Source organism: Schistocerca cancellata, chromosome 5 (genome assembly GCF_023864275.1).
Source record: "Schistocerca cancellata isolate TAMUIC-IGC-003103 chromosome 5, iqSchCanc2.1, whole genome shotgun sequence".
Taxonomy (NCBI): domain Eukaryota; kingdom Metazoa; phylum Arthropoda; class Insecta; order Orthoptera; family Acrididae; genus Schistocerca; species Schistocerca cancellata.
Genome location: NC_064630.1, coordinates 830,550,803 through 830,571,893, shown reverse-complemented (window position 1 = coordinate 830,571,893; position 21,091 = coordinate 830,550,803). Strand labels below are relative to the sequence as shown.

The 21,091-nt window shown below is 40.5% G+C and overlaps 1 protein-coding gene across 1 annotated transcript in view; it reads left to right on the top strand.

Moving 5' to 3' along the window:
- LOC126188829 (vitellogenin receptor-like) overlaps positions 1 to 21,091 on the top strand; it is a 209,998-nt gene that overhangs the window by 149,757 nt on the left and 39,150 nt on the right. The window contains exons 18-24 of the mRNA XM_049930442.1: positions 2,559 to 2,686; positions 5,081 to 5,202; positions 8,603 to 8,784; positions 8,892 to 8,996; positions 16,766 to 16,879; positions 17,694 to 17,904; positions 19,495 to 19,673. Coding sequence (XP_049786399.1) covers positions 2,559 to 2,686; positions 5,081 to 5,202; positions 8,603 to 8,784; positions 8,892 to 8,996; positions 16,766 to 16,879; positions 17,694 to 17,904; positions 19,495 to 19,673 — 1,041 coding nt within the window. The remainder of the gene's footprint in view (positions 1 to 2,558; positions 2,687 to 5,080; positions 5,203 to 8,602; positions 8,785 to 8,891; positions 8,997 to 16,765; positions 16,880 to 17,693; positions 17,905 to 19,494; positions 19,674 to 21,091) is intronic.

The following is a 21,091-nucleotide window of genomic DNA, read 5'->3' as shown; positions in this document are numbered from 1 at the left end:
CTCTGCCTGTTTTTCACCATAACTTCCTTTCTTGTCGCTCTTTTCGGGTCCAAGTTGGCTCCTTCTACAGCTCTCCCCATTGGCAAGAAAATGGGGTTCCACAGGGTTCCGTGCTGAGCGTCCCTCTCTTTGTCATAGCCATTAATGGTCTGGTGACAGCTGTTGGGCCAACAGTGTCCCCCTCTTTGTATGCTGGTGATTTTTGTATCTACCTCGCCTCCTCCGTAATGGGTGCTGCAGAACACAGTCTACAGGGGGCAATCTGTCGGGCTCACTCATGGACTATCACACATTGCTTTCAGTTTTTGGTGCCCAAGATGTGTCGTGCATATCTGCCGTTGCTGTACAGCCCATCCCCATCCATAACTGTTCCTCGATGGCCAGCCCCTCGAGGTGGTGGACACCCATTGCTTCTTGGGTCTGGTCTTCGATGCCGGTTAACATGGCTCCCTCATCTTCGCCAGCTGAAGAGGACGTGCTGGTCCCATCTCAATGTTCTTAGGTGTCTGTGCAATACCACCTGGGGTACAGACCACTCTGTTCTCCTGCGATTGTATCAAGTGTTGGTCCAATCTCGTTTAGACTACAGAGTCCTGTCTATGGTTCTGCGTCGCCTTCGACACGGTAGATACTAGACCCCATGCACAACTGTGGGGTCCGACTTGTGACTGGTGCCTTCCGCACTAGCCTCGTACTTAGCCTCCTCTGAGGCGGGGATTCCACCACTACGAGTTTTGTGCCAACAGCAGCTGATATCTTATGCACTCCACATTCGCTGCACCCCAAGCACTCTAATTATGGTCTCCTTTATCCAGACACGGAGATCACCCTGCCGCAACGGCGGCCACAATGTGGGAATACCATGGCTGTCCACATTCAGTCGCTCTTTTCTGAGCTCCAGCAATTGTCTTTATCGCCTCTCTGCTCCGCTCACGCACGTACCCCTCCGTGGTGCATCTTGACTGCAGCTCTGTCTTGATCTCTCAATCGATTCAAAGGACTCTGTCCCTCCGATGGCTCTTCACCACCAGTTCTCCTGTCTCCTCAGTTCTTTTCAGGGTTCAGAAGTGATCTATACTGACGGCTCCATGGTTGCTGGCCGCACTGGTTTTGCTTAAACCTATGCGCAACGCATGGAACTTCGTTCCTTGCCAGGTGGCTGTAGTGTTATTACTACAGAATGGGTAGCCATCTTGCTCGCACTGGACCATATCCACTCCTGCTGAGGACCATCCTTCACTATCTGTAGCGACTCATTGAGCAGTTTGCACGCTATCGGCCAGTGCTTCCCTCGCCACCCGTTGGTCATCGCTATCCAGAACTCCCTTTCTCTCTTCGCTCAACGTGGATGCTCGGTGGTTTTCATTTGGACCCCAGGCCATGTTGGGATTCCTGGCAATGAACTTGCCGATCAACTGGCTAAATCGGCTCCTACCAGACCATCTCTTGCTATTGGCATTCCGGAAATAGACCTTTGCTTGGCATACATAGTCAGGTTTTGGGCCTTTGGAATGCTGAATGGCACACTCTTTCTTCGCCGAACAAGCTCAGGGCAGTTAAGGATTCTACAACTCCATCACGGTCCTCCTTATGGGCCTCTCATAAAGCCTCTGTCGTCCTATGCTGGCTCCGCATTGGCCATACTTTTTTTGACTCGTGGTTATCTCCTCCGTCGTGAGGACTCCCCTCTCTGTCATTGTGGGTCAATGTTGACTGTGGCACACATCTTATTGGACTGCCCCAACTTAGCCACCATACGATATGCTTTTAGCTTTCCAGATTTGCTACACCTGGTGTTGGCTGGCAATGCCTCAGTGGCAGATCTCGTTTTACCTTTTATACGTGATGGGGGTTTTTATCGCTTTATTTAAGGGAGGGACCTTCCACCTTATCGGTGAGTGGAAGGGATGGCAGGTCCTCTCGCTGCCCCCCTTCGCCCTGACTGGATTGGCTTGGTGGTTCATTCCAACCCTCTGCCTTCCCACCCCTTTCCTAATGGGGTCTGTTTTGTCTTAAGCATCTCTCTTGTCTCCTGTGCTTCTTCCTTCACGTCCCTGTAATTATTCACTTTCTTTCCCCTCATCTCTTCTTCCGCCCTTTTCCTTCCTTCCTTCCTTCCTTCCTTCCTTCTTTCCTTCCTTCTTTCCTTCCTTCCTTCCTTCCTTCCCTTTTATTAGTTTCTCATTTTATGGACATTGTAGTTCCCTCTCCTAATGTGGGATTTTATCAATTTTAGTTAATCTAAGGTTGGAGGAACTGATGACCGTGTAGTTTATTCCCTTCTCCAGCCAACCTGATACACACCAAAGCTTCCAGGTATAATGAACAGAGCGGCTGACTTATTATTTAGACTGAGATGTGGAAATAGTAATCATAACTACTGTGAATAAAAACCCAGAAAATTGATATAAATTGGCACTTTCTCTGCATTCAAATGTGGATTTGTGAAACTTCGCGTTTCAACTCCTGGAAATAAACAGTGGCCAGCCACGTGCTGCTCAGTTTTGCCTTCACATCAGTTTACATTTTGGTATACCAAGTGTCATGTCATTTTGCAGTGACTGCGGAGGACACTTACCATGTTGTGCTGACGGCTGTGAGAGGAGTGGCATTGCTGCCGTACCACCCGTGCCATCAGGGGAATGGTGGCTGCAGCCACCTGTGCCTTATGAGGGGGCAGAAGCAGGTGAGGTTTGCGGGACAACAGCTTCTGAGCCTTCAGCCTGGAACACAATTCAAAATCCAGCTCTGCTTCCTAAAGTAACTTGGAGAGATTAAGGGGTACATTTTATGAATAGTGCACAGGAACTGGTGCAGAAAGAAAATGTGTTAGAAAGAAACCATTTTAAGGTTGAGTAGTTTCTCATTGACAAATTGCATTTGGTCAGTAAAAATTAGTTGCAAACATTCCAGATAAAATTATATTTAAATGGCAGTTTCATGATGAAAATTACCCAAGGACGTTATAAATTCACAAAGCGCACTTAGCTGTAAAAAAAGTTGAATGAGTGGCATGTTAATCCAGGGTGTATACACCCAGACAACCAAGAAATCTAGGGAAAAATTCAGGAATTATTTAGAATCTGGTAATTTTTTGTGTAGGTTTCAGTTAAATTTTTGTTTATTTGTAAGAACCAATACTTCAACAAAAATTTTACTGTAGCCCGCTAGTGCAGAATAATACTGTAGCAATAAAACGTAAGAGAATAAAACAAAAGTAAAAACTTTGTTTGCAAAGAAACATCTGCTGATAGCAAAATGTCAAAGTCTTCATGATGAAGACTATACAATATTTAGTAACAACAAACTGCTGCTGTGAGACTGACATAACATCTGTTTACATTTCTAACAGTTAATGGGAAAATATTGTGCATGATGGTTGGAGAAGCAGTACTTGAAAAGTAATTTCCTCTTTTATGCAAGAGGAATTATGTAGCCTGTGAGAACATCCAATGAGTTTCTTAAATAAGTGTGTTTGCTCTATTCAGAACTTAACAATTTGATGACCAGTCACACAGAAAAATTTTGGCCACAGAAGATCAGCATTTACGCCATTAGTTACATTTTATTGGAACTTTTGTGTTTGATGTATATTAAAGAATAACAGATGCCAAAAAGTACAAAGCTGTGAGGCTATGCATTCATTCCAATTTTTATGTGTGTATTTACTTTTGTAATATGAAAATATGCAGTGTACATGTTGCCATGCATCAAAGATCATTCCATAATGTTTTTTTATTGGGTTTTGTTTTCTGAATCACAAGGAAGTTCTATGCTAGTGTGTAAAGTAAAAGTTTGAAAACTTTTACAGTTCAGAGGGAAAGTATGTCATTTAGTACAGAAAAATGTACTTTCACCCTGGGTAGTGTGTACTTCTGACTCTTGTCTGCATAATCCCTGTAATCCAAACTGTTTCTAGATTTAATAGTTTCCTTGTGTTCCTGTAGTTCTTCCCTGAGATCAGCTTCTTCTATCCTTCCATAAATGCCAGTATTTTGCAACCATAACTCATTAAACTGATAGCTGAGCAATGACACTAGTTAGCATGTACCTTCTTTGGAACTGGAATATTTAAATTCTTCTTTAAGTCTGATGGTATTAAACATATTTATGTTGCATATCAGGTCGAATAGTTCTGTCACGGCTGCGTCTCACTGTACTAGGCAGCATAACTAGAACCCGGATAGTTCACAGTGCTATTGCTAGCGTTAAAATAAAGTGCTAATTGCTGCAGGCATAAACAGTAGCAGCCTACAGAGCTGACAACACTGAAGTGTTGCTATAAAGATTTGCAAAATCGTTAAGTGTCCCAAATATTTTGCGGAGCCTGTCTGAATAAAATCTTCTCAGTTTTCAATTCACGTCAATTCTAATAGGCCGAAATGGTGTTACAGTAGTTTGCATGTAGTCACTTTTTATGAGGGTGCCAGTACAAGACATGCTGGATCTTTGGGCCCAGCAGTTTCCACCTGATAAGAGGCAGCAACAGTTTCAACAGACCAGGGGTAAATACTGAGTAGGGCACGGGGGTGGGCTTTGGAAGTCGAAAGGAAGCAACGGTGGACGCTTAACGCTCGGAGGGAGGTGAGAGTGGCAGTTTCAGATATGGTGCCAGCCCCCTCACGCCACCTGACGTCACTCGGTCCCGCAGTGGGCTGCAGCTGCTACGAGCTGCCAAGCTTGCCTTCCGCGCATGCATCGTTTCGGCCCTCTGGTGCCAGTGACCTTAATCATGGGTACACGAGTGGAAAATCATGCCAGCCCTAGTAGTCAGTAGTTTCACTCCTGACGATAATGGAGGAGATAGCCATTGAAAGCCATTGATGTGGCTTGAAAAATAGATTTTATTCAAAAGTGTGTTATGTTGTTGGTTGAGGTAGGCCTGTTAAGCTGCTGTGCCCTCCCACTGCAACTGTCAGGGATCAACTTATGTGAACTGTTATATTACTGCAGTAACTGTTAGGGAATGTTGTGTATTCCAGGTACCTTGCTATGACTTGGGAATTTGTTAGCTTTGAAAATTGTTTCAGTGTAATAGTTCAGACTGTGCGAAGAAACTTAATGCAGCTTTGGGTTGCAGGTCTGTGGCTGTCCCGAGGGCATGTTGCTGCAGGATAATGTAACATGCCTCGTGCCAGCAGGGTGCAGGGCAGACGAGTTCCGCTGCGAACATGACAAGTGGTGCATACCTGCCTCTCACAGGTCGGTCTGTTGTCCGCAGTGACAGCTGTGCTCACCGATGTGCTGCTCTGCACTAATTTTCTTACTTCCTTAGGTTACCTTAAAACTTGCTGATGAGCTTCGACAGCTGTTAGACACTTCTTATTCAGCTCTGTGTTATGTGCTTGGAACAAAGAAAAATTGACATGTTTAGTGCTGAGCTTCAGTACTGCCCAAAGAATTGGAGCAGTGATCACAGATCAGGAAATCTCTCCGGTTGAGCTTCAGGTTGCAGTCCAGACTTCTGTTGGTGTTATCACTGTGGTGTCTTGAGGCTGTTAATGTATTATGGAATCAAAAAATAGCGAACGAACTATTACTGTAGTTTGTTTTTAGGTGCAAGTCACACGAGACAATTGCAGTCACAGCTCAGTATAATACTCTAGCATTAGCATGTCTTGAAGCCTAGCACTAAATATACACAATGTCTTGATGCTGTAGTTTGTTGACATCGCCATTAGTATCTTTAGTATATTTATTTTATAAAGTATCCAGTTCCCAGTTAATTTTCTCATGTGAATTTAACCATCTTGTTCTCTATTTGATTAATGTTTCATAACTTTACCCATAACCATTTACGAGAGGCTGAAATGCTCATTTTGTACTCACTAAATCATAGTCTCTGAATCTAATTTGGATGAGTCAGGTAGTCATTAAGGACAATACATCCAATTTTCTTATTGGTGTATATAAAAATCATTGTAAATGTTCATATATAATTGTAGTACCAGGAGAGCTTGTATCTGAACTAAGAGTTGATACTGTGGCAAGATTTAATAACTTACACCTGTCTCTCAAATTTTTAGCAAAGCTGTAGCTTGCGCCAGTGTATGGGAATGCCTACGTTGAGTTACCTTTGCCTCATTCAATATAAATATCCAAAGATTTTGAGTTTCCCAGTGCTCCTTGACCCAATTTTTCATCCACTTTCTTCTGCAAAAAAGTAGAACAATTCTCACAACAGCAGCACTGTCTTTGTCAATATCCAAAACCACATCATTGCTCATTATTACTGATAATGATAGAGTAGTCTGGAGAGAGAATGAGTAATATTGCACAATATTATTGTGCAATTGAGTCTAGAGGCCACTTCCAGCTCACACAGATAAAATACTGTGCTAAAGTAGGCTGCATACAAAATACTTTTGCAACCCTTCAGCATGTTTCTAATGTGTGTAGATCCAATACCAAATAAATGGAGAATATTGAAAAAATAAATCCTATAAACATCAGTGTCGCCATTCTTTGTCGTGAGACAGATACTGAAAAACAATGATTGGCAGAGGCTTTTAGTTAGAGATCAACACCTGTATCCTATGGAAAGAATGGGGACAGTGGGACATACCCTCTGTTAAACACTAAACAATGTTTTGCAAGATACAGATACCAAAGGTGTCCATTGAGTCCCTGATTCCAAAATTGTCTCAAAGGTGGATAGACTGCAACAAAAGGTATGTTTATCGTGAAATCAGTAAGAATATTTTTACAAAATTTTGAAAATAATATGGAAAGCTCACAGATGGTTTCCTAAGCTTTGCAGCTTGCGCAGTAGTGGCATGCATAATTATTAATCATTTCCAAGCAGTTTTTGCTGTCACACGACAATATTTTGAAATGTCCACATCTCACAAGCATTGAAATTTATCATTAAATTGTGCAGTGTCCTAGCAGTAATGAATCGTGATACCACACAGACTGCCGATTTGAGCTCATCCAGAGTGGTGGGACAGTTTTGGTAGACAATCTTTAAATGTGCCCCACAGTAAGATGGGCAAATATTGAAGCCAATCCATCACTGTGCCGGTATATTTGTAATAATCGAATACAGTGACTGTTCACGAACTATTTCTCACTGTGAAATAACTGTTGGGAGCCATATGGTCTGATCCCCATCTTGCATAAACCACTTGGTGCCTGGTTGATCCTCCAACACTAGCTGTATAGTGAAAAGTTGTTCCAAAATTGCAGCATAATTTTAGTGACAGTTTTTCACATGAAAAAGGGCCAATGATGATACCCACCACAGCCCTAACAGTAAGTTTGAGAGAATGCAATGGTTTTGCTTCACAAATGGAAATTCTTGGAATCCCAGAATGGCCAGTTTCATTTACTCTTGACTCCATTCAGGTGGAAGTGTGCTTCATCTATGAACTGGATGCAGCCATCTAGTCGATGCTATGGTTGACAGTTGGCGCTGTCACACAGCTCATACAGGTATGACCTTTTGAGATTGGATATTGAATGGAAAAATGTATAAGATCTCAGTATTTTCTGCATGCTAGATCCCTTCAGAGCAGTTTGTGCTGAAATTATTATGACAGATTGTCGGTTTTGCTGAATAATTCCATTAACTGGTGACATTTTAAGGAGTCTTCACAGTTTGCCTGTGGCCAACATTCTCCACGAGATTAGCCACAGTGTCTGCATGTTGGAATTTGGTAAAGCGCCTGTGAACGGTTTTTACTTACGGCCTTTTGCAACATTAATTCGCATTTGAAAAAGGTGCCTTGTTGCTGTAAGACTGTTCTAACATGGGGCATTCCAATACCAGAAAAACATTCAACAGAATACAGGATTTTGACCTCTTCTTTTGGTATGCTAACTTGCTTTCACATTTTAGTTGTAGAACTGATTGCTGTGATATGTGGTGCTCTATTTATAGGCATAGTGTATTTCTATCATCATGGTGTCTATCAGCTTTTTGAACGATTACAGAACTTCAGTATAACTTTGGTATAACATTCTTCCAGCTTTAACAACAAACATAGGGTTTGTTGCATTTGTCCAATCTTAGAGTTATTACCTTCTGAGGTAAGGGTCTCCAGAGCACCCTTTGAAGATACAAAATGTAGCCTTCATCTTTAAAGTTGTTCTTCCCACTTACTCAGGACATATACACTTCTGAAAATTTTATCAAAGTAGTTACATACTTCCCCTTCTATTCTTATGTTTCTATCAATGCAGTAGATTCAGGGACAATCGAGAACTGTTAATGTCTACTTAGGGGAGCAGTCAGAGGAGGGGAGACATGGGGCCATGGTTTTCTCGAGGCACCCCTGATCCGTCCTTCGCACCTGAATGCAACACAAACAAAACTTTATTTCTACCACTGAACATGAAACTACCTGCTTATGGTAGGCACAGGTTTTTTTTTTTTCACACAGTGAGTTTCTCATTTGATAGTCAATTTTTGTATGCTAGTTAACTATTCATATACTTTGTACAAACCAGTTTAATTGCTATAGTATTAATCTCTCTGTGCAGGAAGAGCAGAACAAATTGAATTAGTTGTGCATGCCTCTCTGAAATAGATCAGAGTGGCAACCCTGCTCCAGTGGTTTGTTCTGCTATTTGTAAAACAATTTGAATGTCTGTTCAACAGATGCAATGGTGTAAATGACTGCCCGAGTGGAGAGGATGAGAAAAACTGCAAAGTGTGCTGGGAGCACGAGTTTGCCTGCAGTAACGGGCAATGTGTGCCTCTGGAGGGGAAATGTGATGGCATTGTGCAGTGCTCTGATGGGTCAGACGAACGGGATTGTGAAGTTGGAATATGTGACACAGGTCAGTCGCGCACGCTACTGACCGTACAGAGTGCACGCTGTATGGTTAGTTCCAACTATCCATTTCATAACATTGTTAAATTCTTTAACAAAAATTACTTATTGCAGAGACAGAGTTTGAGTGTAGAAATGGAAGGTGTGTAGCTCAGAGCTTACGGTGTGACCTCACAGAGGACTGTAATGATGGCTCTGATGAAGAAAACTGTGACAAAGGTGAGGGTACATATGTCACTTTAGTCAAATATCTTGAGAGGGTGGTTTGAAAAGTTCTCGGAATCACCACAAGAGGTCAGTGCTATTGCAAAGAGTTGTTCACATGATATTCATTGGACTGTTGCCTGTAAACACATGCCATGTCAGTGCTCTTGGAAGAGAACTGTGGCAGTGACCTGTCTGTTGTTGTTCCCACATACTGATTTGCGAAGATGGTAAAAATAGAGATTTGAGCAGTGATTAAGTATTTCGTAAAGAAAGGTATGAAAGCAAAGGACATTCATGCCGATTTCCAGAATACTCTGGGGAACTCTGCTCCTTCATATTAAACTGTTGCTAAGTGTATGAATGAATTAAAATTTAGTTGGGCGAGCTGCGCAGTGGTCGGCAAAGGTGTCACTACTCCAAAAAACATTGCAAACATGCACAAAATGGTCATGGAAGATCACCGATTGTGAGTGCATGAAATTGCTCGTGCTTGTCAGATGCCATCTAAAAGGGTATATCTCATTTTAACTGAAGAATTAAAACTTAAAAAATTATCTGCAAGATGGGTGACGCAACTCTTGACGCTGGATCAAAAACGCAGGAGTATAGACATATCGGAACAATGTTTGGTCAATTTTAGTAGAAATGGACAAGATATTTTGTTCCGGGTTTGTGACCACAGATGAAACGTGGGTGCACTACTATACCTCAGAGACAAAACAACAGTCAAAGCAGTGGAAACATGCTGATTCTCTGCCACCGAAGAAAGCGGAGAATTTTCCTTAAGCGGGAAGGGTCGTGGCATCAGTGTTCCGGGATGTGAAGGGGATTCCGGTTGTAGATTATCTCCTCACTGGGCAAACAATTACTGCAGAATACTATGCTAACCTCTTGGATAAACTGCAACAAAAGATGTGCAAAAAAAGGCCAGGTTTAGCAAGGAAGAGTCATCTCCCATCAAGACAATGCATGCTGCACCCGTGTGCCATTGCCATGACAAAATTACATGAACTAAGGCTTGAATTGTTGCCACACCCGCCTTATTCACCAGATATGGCTCTGTCAGACTTCCGTCTCTTCCCAAAACTGAAAATTTTTCTTGGTGGATGAAGATTCACTTCAAATAAAGAATTGATAGCTGGAGTTGACAACTATTTTGCAGGTCTGGAGGAAACTAATCTTTGAGATGGGAACAAGGCACTGGAACATCTTTGGACCAAGTGCATTAATCTACAAGGAAATTACATTGAACAATAAAAAAAAGTTTCAGTGATTTAAATACTTTTTTCTATTCCGTTATGAGAGCTTTTCAAACCACCGCCATACATTTTGACATTCATGAAGTTGGAAGAAAATATACACACAAAAAGCAACATTAGTTTAGATCTATTATATTATATTATATACCTATTTAAATAAGTGTACCTACATGTTTGGGACTTCATGATGGTAAACTCTTTCAGTATTCTGAGACTTTATTAATCTGTTGTGGTTTTCCTTCCTTATTGTTTGGTTAATGTTTACTTTGCTCTCTGGAAGTGTTGAAGGATCATCATCTTTACATTATCCTCAATAAGATCGCCTTTCAACATTCTGGTAGACTTTGACGGAAACTGAAGCCATCTTGGGCCCAAAATATATCCAAGATTTTTCTTGCATATCTCCTTTCCAAGATGTCTAGCTTTGCCAGCTCTAGTTTACATGGCATTCACTGTTGTGCATTGATTTGATGGCAGTATTGTAGTGCATTCTCAGCTTTTCTTATTATAGATATGGTCAGTTGCAATGTATAATGAACTCTTTTTCTGTCAGCATCTTTGAAATCATTCAAAAGACATGGAGACAGTTACTAAGACAAACATAAATTAATTACTTCAAATTTGTCATGAACACTTTGCAGATCAGCCAGTTACAAGAATATTGGGTCTAGCAAAGTGGCCATTTATGTATGTTACTGGCTTGTATGTAAAGTATGTGTCTTTAAGAGTAACACATACTAAAAAAAGAGCCAAGTGTAAAGATTTAACATGTTTACTTTAGTTATGACATATTACAAATTTTAAAACGACAAAGTATAATTTTCCTCCAAAAACAAGTGGGAGATGAGCTACTGAAAAACTTCTTCTTGATCTACCAAAATTAGTTGCTCATAAACACACAATGTATTTGTAGCAAAACTAGAGCAAACTGTGAAACCTAAAGAGTACACACATAAAATTACATCACTGCAATCATATTGGCTCAGCCATTAAAAGCAGCTGTTATGTTCAGTTTCTTATAAAATAATTCTAGAAATTGACAGAAGGCAAGGGGCAGTTCGAAGATTTCTGCACATAATTCACATATGAAATGAATAAACTTTGAGGGACAGGTAGCTCATACATTGATAAAATCACGTCTTGACCTGTATGCAAGTCCAGTCTAACACAGCTGCAGCAAGCACTGTGCTTGAGCTTCAGCTTCAAAGTGTTAACTGTTGCTCTTTAAATTCCTTTATACTGTTAATCTCCCCATACAGAAATATCTTCCAGCAGCTTCACTGTAATCTCTAGCTCGTATGTCTTTACTACACATGGGCAAGGGATTTTATGATAGTGTCTTTATTCATTATGTCGAGTTCTACATTTTCTTTTGTTGATGTCCGAGGGATTAAGACTTCTAAACAGTTGGTAACTAAGTATTTATGAAATAAATCCATTAGGGTGGGTGGTGTTTGTGTAGGCAGGTTTCCCCACCAGACATCTGATTGATCCATAGATTCTTTTTAGGACAATTTGTTATGGCTGAGAGTTTACTACATAAAGGTAGCAGATTATTATTATTATTTATTTATTCCCTTTTCTCCCCTTTCCTTCCCTTTTCTCCCCTTTCCTTCCCTTTTCTCCCCTTTCCTTCCCTTTTCTCCCCTTTCCTTCCCTTTTCTCCCCTTTCCTTCCCTTTTCTCCCCTTTCCTTCCCTTTTCTCCCCTTTCATCCCCTTTCCTTTCCTTTCCTCCCCTTTCCTCCCCTTTCCTTTCCTTTCCTCCCCTTTCCTTTCCTCCCCTTTCCTTTCCTCCCCTCCCCTTTCCTTTCCTCCCCTTTCCTTTCCTCCCCTTTCCTTTCCTCCCCTTTCCTTTCCTCCCCTTTCCTTTCCTCCCCTTTCCTTTCCTCCCCTTTCCTTTCCTCCCCTTTCCTTTCCTCCCCTTTCCTTTCCTCCCCTTTCCTTTCCTCCCCTTTCCTTTCCTCCCCTTTCCTTTCCTCCCCTTTCCCTCCTCCCCTTTCCCTCCTCCCCTTTCCCTCCCCCCTTTCCTCCCCTTTCCTTCCCACCTTTCCCAGTTGTTACATCTGTTTAAAAATAGAAAGTAATGTGGGACTTCCTTTTAACTGTACGGTATATGTTACATTGCATTTAGGAACTTTCGGGTAATTGAACATGTATCAATAATTTGGATGTAGCTGTATTGCGTTGATGTACTGGTGGATATTGTGTGGTATGACCCCTGTAGTTGATAGTATAATCGGTATAATGTCAACTTTATCCTGATGCCACATGTCCTTGACTTCCTCAGCCAGTTGGATGTATTTTTCAATTTTTTTTCTCCTGTTTTCTTCTGTATATTTGTTGTATTGGGTATGGATATTTCGATTACTTGTGTTAATTTCTTCTTTTTATTGGTGAGTATGATGTCAGGTTTGTTATGTGGTGTTGTTTTATCTGTTATAATGGTTCTGTCCCAGTATAATTTGTATTCATCATTCTCCAGTACATTTTGTGGTGCATACTTGTATGTGGGAACATGTTGTTTTATTAGTTTGTTGTATGGCAAGTTGTTGATGTATTATTTTTGCTACGTTGTCATGTCTTCTGGTGTATTCTGTATTTGCTAGTATTGTACATCCACTTGTGGTGTGATCTACTGTTTCTATTTGTTGTTTGCAAAGTCTGCATTTATCTGTTGTGGTATTGGGATCTTTAATAATATGCTTGCTGTAATATCTGGTGTTTATTGTTTGATCCTGTATTGCAAACATGAATCCTTTCGTCTCACTGTATATATTCCCTTTTCTTAGTCATGTGTTGGATGTGTCTTGCTCGATGTGTGGCTGTGTTAGATGATACGGGTGCTCGCCATGTAGTGTTTTCATTTTCCAATTTACTTTCTTCGTATATGTTGATGTTATGTGATCTAAAGGGTTGTAGAGGTGGTTATGAAATTGCAGTGGTGTAGCCGATGTATTTATATGAGTGATTGCTTTGTGTATTTTGCTAGTTTTTGCTCGTTCTAGAAAGAATTTTCTTAAATTGTCTACCTGTCCATAATGTAGTTATAATAGAGGGAAACATTCCACGTAGGAAAAATATATCTAAAAACAAAGATGATGTGACTTACCAAATGAAAGTGCTGGCAGGTCGACAGACACACAAACATACACACAAAATTCAAGCTTTCGCAACAAACTGTTGCCTCATCAGGAAAGAGGGAAGGAGAGGGAAAGACGAAAGGATGTGGGTTTTAAGAGAGAGGGTAAGGAGTCATTCCAGTCCCGGGAGCGGAAAGACTTACCTTAGGGGGAAAAAAGGACGGGTATACGCACACACACACACACACACACACACACACACACACACACACACACACACACACACAGACATCTGCTTGTGTCTGTATATGTGTGGATGGATATGTGTGTGTGTGCGCGAGTGTATACCCGTCCTTTTTTCCCCCTAAGGTAAGTCTTTCCGCTCCCGGGACTGGAATGACTCCTTACCCTCTCCCTTAAAACCCAAATCCTTTCGTCTTTCCCTCTCCTTCCCTCTTTCCTGATGAGGCAACAGTTTGTTGCGAAAGCTTGAATTTTGTGTGTATGTTTGTGTTCGTTTGTGTGTTTGTCCATAATGTAGGTTTTTTATGTCGATAAATCCCCTTCCTCCTCCCTTTCTGCTTAATGTGAATCTTTCTGCTGCTGAATGTGTGTGATGTATTCTATATTTGTGGCATTGTGATCGTGTAAGTTTATTGAGTTCTTCTAGGTCTGTGTTCCTCCATTTCACTATTCCAAAGAGTAGGTCAATATTGATATAGCGTAAGTATTTATAGCTTTTGTCTTGTTTCTTGCTGTCAGTTCTGTTTCCAGTATTTTTGTTAGTCTTTGTCTATATTTTTCTTTAACATTTGTATTATCTATTCCTATCTTTTGTCAGTATCCTAGATATTTATAGGCATCTGTTTTTTCCATCGCTTCTATGGAGTCACTGTGGTTATTCAATATGTAATCTTCTTGTTTAGTGTGTGTTCCCTTGACTATGCTATTTTTCTTACATTTGTCTGTTCCAAAAGCCATATTTATATCATACTTCTGTTATCTTTAGTAATTGGTTGAGTTGTTGATTGGTTGCTGCCAGTAGCTTTAGATCATCCATGTATAGCAAATGTGTGATTTAGTGTGGGTATGTTCCAGTAATATTGTATCCATAATTTGTATTATTTAGCATGTGGGATAGTGGGTTCAGAGCAAGGCAGAACCAGAAAGGACTTAATGAGTCTCCTTGGTATATTCCACGTTTAATCTGTATTGGCTGTGATGTGATATTATCTGAATTTGTTTGGATATTAAGAGTGGTTTTCCAGTTTTTCATTACTATGTTTAGGAACTGTATCAATTTAGGATATATTTTGTATATTTCCAATATCTGTAGTAACCATGAGTGGGGTACACTATCAAAAGCTTTTTGGTAATCAACGTATGCATAGTGTAGCGACCTTTGTTTAGTTTTAGCTTGATATGTCACATCTGTATCTATTATCAGTTGCTCTTTACATCCTCGTGCTCCTTTGCAGCAGCCTTTTTGTTCTTCATTTATAATTGTGTTCTGTATTGTATGTGTCATTAATTTCTGTGTAATGACTGAAGTTAATATTTTGATTATTGTTGGTAGGCATGTTATGGCGCGATATTTAGCTGGGTTTGCTGTGTCTGCTTGATCTTTAGGTTTCAGATAGGTTATTCCATGTGTAAGTGTATCAGGGAATGTGTATGGGTCTGCAATGTAACTGTTAAATAATTTAGTTAGATGTGAATGTGTTGAGGTGAACTTCTTTAGCCAGAAATTTGCTATTTTATCATTTCCAGGGGCTTTCCAATTGTGCGTAGAATTAACTGCTCGGGTGACTTCATGTTGCAAAATTATCACTTCAGGCATTTGTGGTATCATCTTGTATGAGTCTGTTTCTGCTTGTATCCACCGTGCATGTCTGTTATGTTGTTCCGGGTTTGACCATATGTTGCTCCAGAAGTGTCCCATGTCTGTTATGTCCGGTGGATTGTCTATTTTAATGTGTGTGTTATCTATTGTCTGGTAAAATTTCTTTTGGTTTGTGTTGAATGTTTGGTTTTGTTTCCTTCTATTCTCACTTTTTTTGTATCTTCTAAGTCGTTTTGCCAATGCTTGTAATTTCTGCTTCTTTTCATCTAATTGCTCTATTGCTTCTTGTTGTGAGATTTTACCTAACCTTTTTCGTTTTTTGTCTGATATTTCATTTCTTATAAATTGTGTTAGCTGTCTGATGTCTTTTCTCAGTTTTTCTATTCTGATCTGTAGCCTGTGTTGCCATGCTGGTTTTGTGGGTTTCTTCTGTGTGTTGGTTGGTTCTGATCTATGCCTAGTGTGTATATTTAGTGTAGTGAGTGCTCCTACATAAGCCAGTAGTTGTAACTCTTCCATAGTTGTATTTTCATTTATTTTGTTGTGTATGATTGTGTTGATAGTTGTTATTGTTGTTTCGACTTGCAAGTTATTTGGTGGTCTATGCAAGAATGGTCTTATGTCTGTATTTGTGTCTTTGTATTCTGTATATGTCAACTGAAATTTGTCTTCTATATCTAACATGTGTGTCACTTCATGTTCTATTTGTGCTTGTTCTGGTGTCTGTCTTAAGATTTGGTTTTCCTCTGATTGTTTAATTGATGCGTGTTGTTCTTTGTTTGTTTGCTCTGGGATGTTTGAGTCCATTACTGTATTTTCTTCTTCTTCTTCTTCTTCTTCTGATTGTACATTATTTTGTTCCAGTATTTGTTGTACTTGTTGTTTGATGTTTTCTAATTCTGACTGGGGTATCCTGTTATTTTTGATTATTACACGGATCTGATCAGCTAGTCGTTGTTCTGTTAAAAATTTTAATTCTTGGTATCTGGTAATAAATGTTGTGTAAACTTGTGATCTGTATCCAGTTGTGTTGGTTCCTAGGTTTGTTGCTTGGTAATAACAGAACATGAGGTGTTGGTTAACTTCATCTGACCATCTCATCCTCTGACTTCGTTTTCCTTCTAGGGTGGTTGCAGGAAGCATATCCTGCAAAACACCTCTATTTGGATTGAAATCATTTTCCAGTTGGCTAGCAGTGTCGTTAGCATTGTGGGCGGGCATAGGGTTCAAGTGTCGTCCCCGACCTTGACGGCGCTTGTCCGAGGCTTGTTTAGTTCTGTCCTGAACCAAGCAATCACACTAAAAGGGGGGTTAGCCCTATTAGTGGTTTGTTCTTTTTGTCGCCTTTTACGACTGGCAGAACATACCGGAGGCCTATTCTTTTCCCGGGCCTCCACGGGATTTATTATTATTATTATTATTATTATTATTATTATTATTATTATTATTATTATTATTAATTTTAGACATAGCCAATAATCTTCCTGTGTAAGATGCTCGTGCATTGCAATGACCACAAATGTATCAAATACTTTCACCTGCAGTGATCTTGCATTTGTTTACTGGAAACTTTTGTTAAATTATCTGCAACATTGCAGTTAAATGTGGAGAATCGGAGTTCAGGTGCCATTCCGGAGCCTGCATACCGGACACGTGGGAATGTGATGGGGAAGTGAATTGCCCAGACTCGACAGATGAACATGAGTATTGCAGTAAGTAGAAACATTATATTATGTTGAAGCTTTCCTCTCATGGCATGAATAGAAACTCAGATTTCACAAAAATATAAAAGATAAATTACCAAAAATGTTCTCTAGAAGCTAATTAGATGATAAAGTGTACATTAAGACAGATAAATCACTATTAACTAATTAAAAATTGAGTTATGTTGTTCACTTAGCTTTTTCAAATGCTATGTAAGTTATTGGTTATGTAGCTGTAGTACTCAATTGAAGGGTGAAAGTTAGTGTTCATTTTCCTGTTGAAGCATTCAAGTGATCTGTTGTTGTGTAACAGGTGTAAAGTCTGATTTTGAAATACAGAACAGAATCTATAAGTTTTCCTGATAAGATGACTACATTTCTCTGATGTAAATTGGATACTGTTTACCTGTGGCAACTCCTAGACATCTTCAGGTGGCTTCTGTGGTTGGATGGCATCTGTTATACACATTCAGTCGTCTCCTTTTAGACGAACTATCTGGAAGTCAAGGATGTAAAAGGGACTAGGTTCCAAATGAGGTTTTAGTATATAGCCATCTACTAGGAATAACTGTGACCTTAAGTGCATATGCAGAGGCATTCGTGCTCCTACCGGGCATTGCTGTCTGGGAGTGGAACAAAAATAGGTCATTGTGGGTTTCAAACAACTGGATGTGGCAGGGGGCATGGGATCCCTATACTGCATTAAATAAACGTGCCACAAAATCTCAAGTCACTCTCTCTCAGCATGTTCTGCACATTGGAATCCATTCATCGATACCATTTAAGCCCGATAAAATTGTCACTAACGTGTTTCCTTTCACAGCGACAGCTACCTGCGATCCCGAGGAGTTCACCTGCAGAAATGGACACTGCTTGGACAAGCAGCTAGTGTGTAACCTCGTAGACGACTGCGGCGACGACTCAGACGAGAGTGATTGCCGGCGGTCGGGTGCGAGAATTGAAAGTGTCACGTGCAGTGAGGAAGAGTTCAGTTGCTGGTCTCGGCAGGGGCTGTGTGTTCCTCTGGGGCAGAGGTGAGAGTGAGGGATATCACCTGTAGTAGAGTTGGCATAAGTTAATACCTGACAGTTGCAGGTGGTAGATTTGCGGACCTGGCTCGAGCAGTAATGTAAAGATTTTGTAAATGTGTGTACAGAATGCGTAAGTGTTGTCAACCTCCGCAGACAGCTACTGTTTGTGCCTGCTGCCATCAGCACTTAACAGTCAAAAGCTGGTAACACTAAGCGCTGTCGAGAATTTCTTTACGCTGTCTTGATTGTTACAGTCTGGAACAGGACGACTGCTACAGTTGCAGGTTCAAATCCTGCCTCGGGCATGGATGTCCTTAGGTTGGTTAAGTTTAAGTAGTTCTAAGTTCTAGGGGACTGATGACCTCAGAAGTCAAGTCCCATAGTGCTCAGAGCCATTTGAACCATTTTGTCTTGACTGTAGTATCAGTTTTGTGGTTATTTTAACATTTGGCGCGTGCCGATGGACTGTGAATATCCTCGTACTAACAAGAGAGCACATTAAATGGAAGCCCAAAACTGAATAACAGTGAATTCAGAATTTGCAGATGCAAGTTCCACCACACATCAGTCACTTATATGTAGAACTGTGCAGGAAGATGTACATGAATATACATGTAACTGAACACAACAGATATGATCAGACTTTAAATATTCCAAAGGCATACCTTGAAGAATATAGCCGAAAACAAGCTCATGGTCACTTTATATGTATTCAGAATGCAGTGATAAGAATATTCCAATGTTTGCACATCAAACTGAAACGTAAAATTTGTTGAAGTGTGTTTGTGTGCACAGTGATAAGTTTTAAAAATTAGAAAAATTGTTCTTTCTTATTTTTCCTGTGTCTTTGCTGGGTGCCAGTGTTTGTGATAGAGGGTGGCCAGATGTCCTAACTGTCACCACATCTTTACCGCAGGTGACAGAAAGATTGCACCCTGATTTACTAGCACCTAGTGTTATCCTGCATGAAATTGTGTATCTGAGGTGGGACTGGGTACTAGCCTGGTATTCACCTAATCAGACATGGAAAACCAATTGAAAACCACATCCAGGCTATAAACATAGTGGCCCTCACTGTTAATCTTCTTGGCGGATTTGATTTGGAGTTGATGTGTATCCCTAATTCCCAGAAATGGCATGCTAATGTGTGGCTATCTGGACAGATTAAATGAAAAATTGTTAAAGAAAAATGTAGGTTATGTTGTGACAATTGAAAATCAGAGTGACTTGAAATCGATTCCAGTAGCACTGCTTTACAAAAGCAGTGGCTGTAGCATGACTTTATCCTAGCACGCTTCCATGACTGACCCAATTCAACTTCAAGTGATTATTCCATGTTATTGCCAAACAGGCTCAAGCCCTGTCTAAGGGATAGAGAAGTGACACTGAAAAGTTGAGACCTGTAATTGTGCTCAGGCAGGTTCGTGTTTAAGGTGACTGCTCCTGACAGGCAAGAACTCAGTTTGTGTATACCTCAAATTTTCTATTGTAAAGAGGTTAAGCACGAAACACATCTGTACAGAACTTTAATGTTGTCACAGATTAGTTCAGTGCATTTAAATTAATTTCACATTATATTTGCTTCTGGGTTAGATGTGATGGCAATGTGGACTGCCCGAAGGCAGAAGATGAACGGGACTGTGCGTGTGCTGCAGACGAGTTCGAGTGTAAGAATGGAAAGTGCATCTCGATCAGCTGGCTGTGTGACCAGAGGGATGACTGTGGGGATGCTACAGATGAGGATCCCAGTAGATGCATCAGTCTGAACACAGGTGAGCCTCTCCACAGGGTAGTTTCTGTCTGCCTCAGCTTTAACATACTTAGGAATTTTAGTAAAAACACTTTTGATCAGCTGGAGTTCAAGGTAAGTTGAATGACTGTGGGAGGATACAAGATGACTTAGAATTATACTTAATTTCTCATTGGTGTGATGAATGGTGGCAAGCTCTAAATGTGGGAAAAATGTAAGTTAATGCAGATGAGTAGGAAAATCAAACTTGTAATGTTCAGATGTGGTATTAGTAGTGTCCTGCTTGACACAGTCACATGGTTTAAATATCCGTGTGTAATGTTGAAAAATGATGTGAAATGGCACAAGCACGTGAGGACTGTGGTAGGGAACGTGAATGGCTGATTTCAGTTAATTGGGAGAATTTAGCGAAGTGTGGCTCATCTGTAAAAGAGAAAGCAGATAGGACACTGGTGTGACCTATTCTTGAGTACTGCTAGTGTGTTTGGGATCTGTACCAGGATAGATTAAAGGAAGACAGTGAAGCAATTCAGAGGTGGGCTTCCAGATTTCTAACTGGTAGGTTTGAACAACATGTGACACATGCTACAGGAACTTGAATGCAAATCCTTGGGGGTGAAGGCAACATTCTTTACCAGGAGCACCATTAAGAAAGTTTAGAGAACCAGCATTTGAAGCTGACTGAACTATTCATCTGCTGCCAACATACATTGCATGTAAGGATCACGAAGATAAGATACAAGAAATTAGGGCTCATATAGACACACAGTCATTTTTCCCTTGCTCTGTTTGAGAGTGGAACAAGAAAGGAAATTACTAGTAGTGGTTCAGGGTACGCTCTGGTGTGCAGCATACAGTGGGTTGCAGAGTACCCATGTAGATGCAGGTGAAGGCCAGTATTCAGATCAGGCCTCTTAAATTACATGGTCACGGGTGTAATGCTAACTAGGTTATAAATGTGAACACAAATGGATTAACACAGTTGTTTTCAGTCATCATTTTGTAGACAGAAGTGTGGTGTCCATATCACAGTAAACATCCTGAAAGTAGGAGTCAAATATTATACAGGGTGATTCAAAAAGAATACCACAACTTTAAAAATGTGTATTTAATGAAAGAAACATAATATAACCTTCTGTTATACATCATTACAAAGAGTATTTAAAAAGGTTTTTTTTTCACTCAAAAACAAGATCAGAGATGTTCAATATGGCCCCTTCCAGACACTCGAGCAATATCAACCCGATACTCCAACTCGTTCCACACTCTCTGTAGCATATCAGGCGTAACAGTTTGGATAGCTGCTGTTATTTCTCGTTTCAAATCATCAATGGTGGCTGGGAGAGGTGGCCGAAACACCATATCCTTAACATACCCCCATAAGAAAAAATCGCAGGGGGTAAGATCAGGGCTTCTTGGAGGCCAGTGATGAAGTGCTCT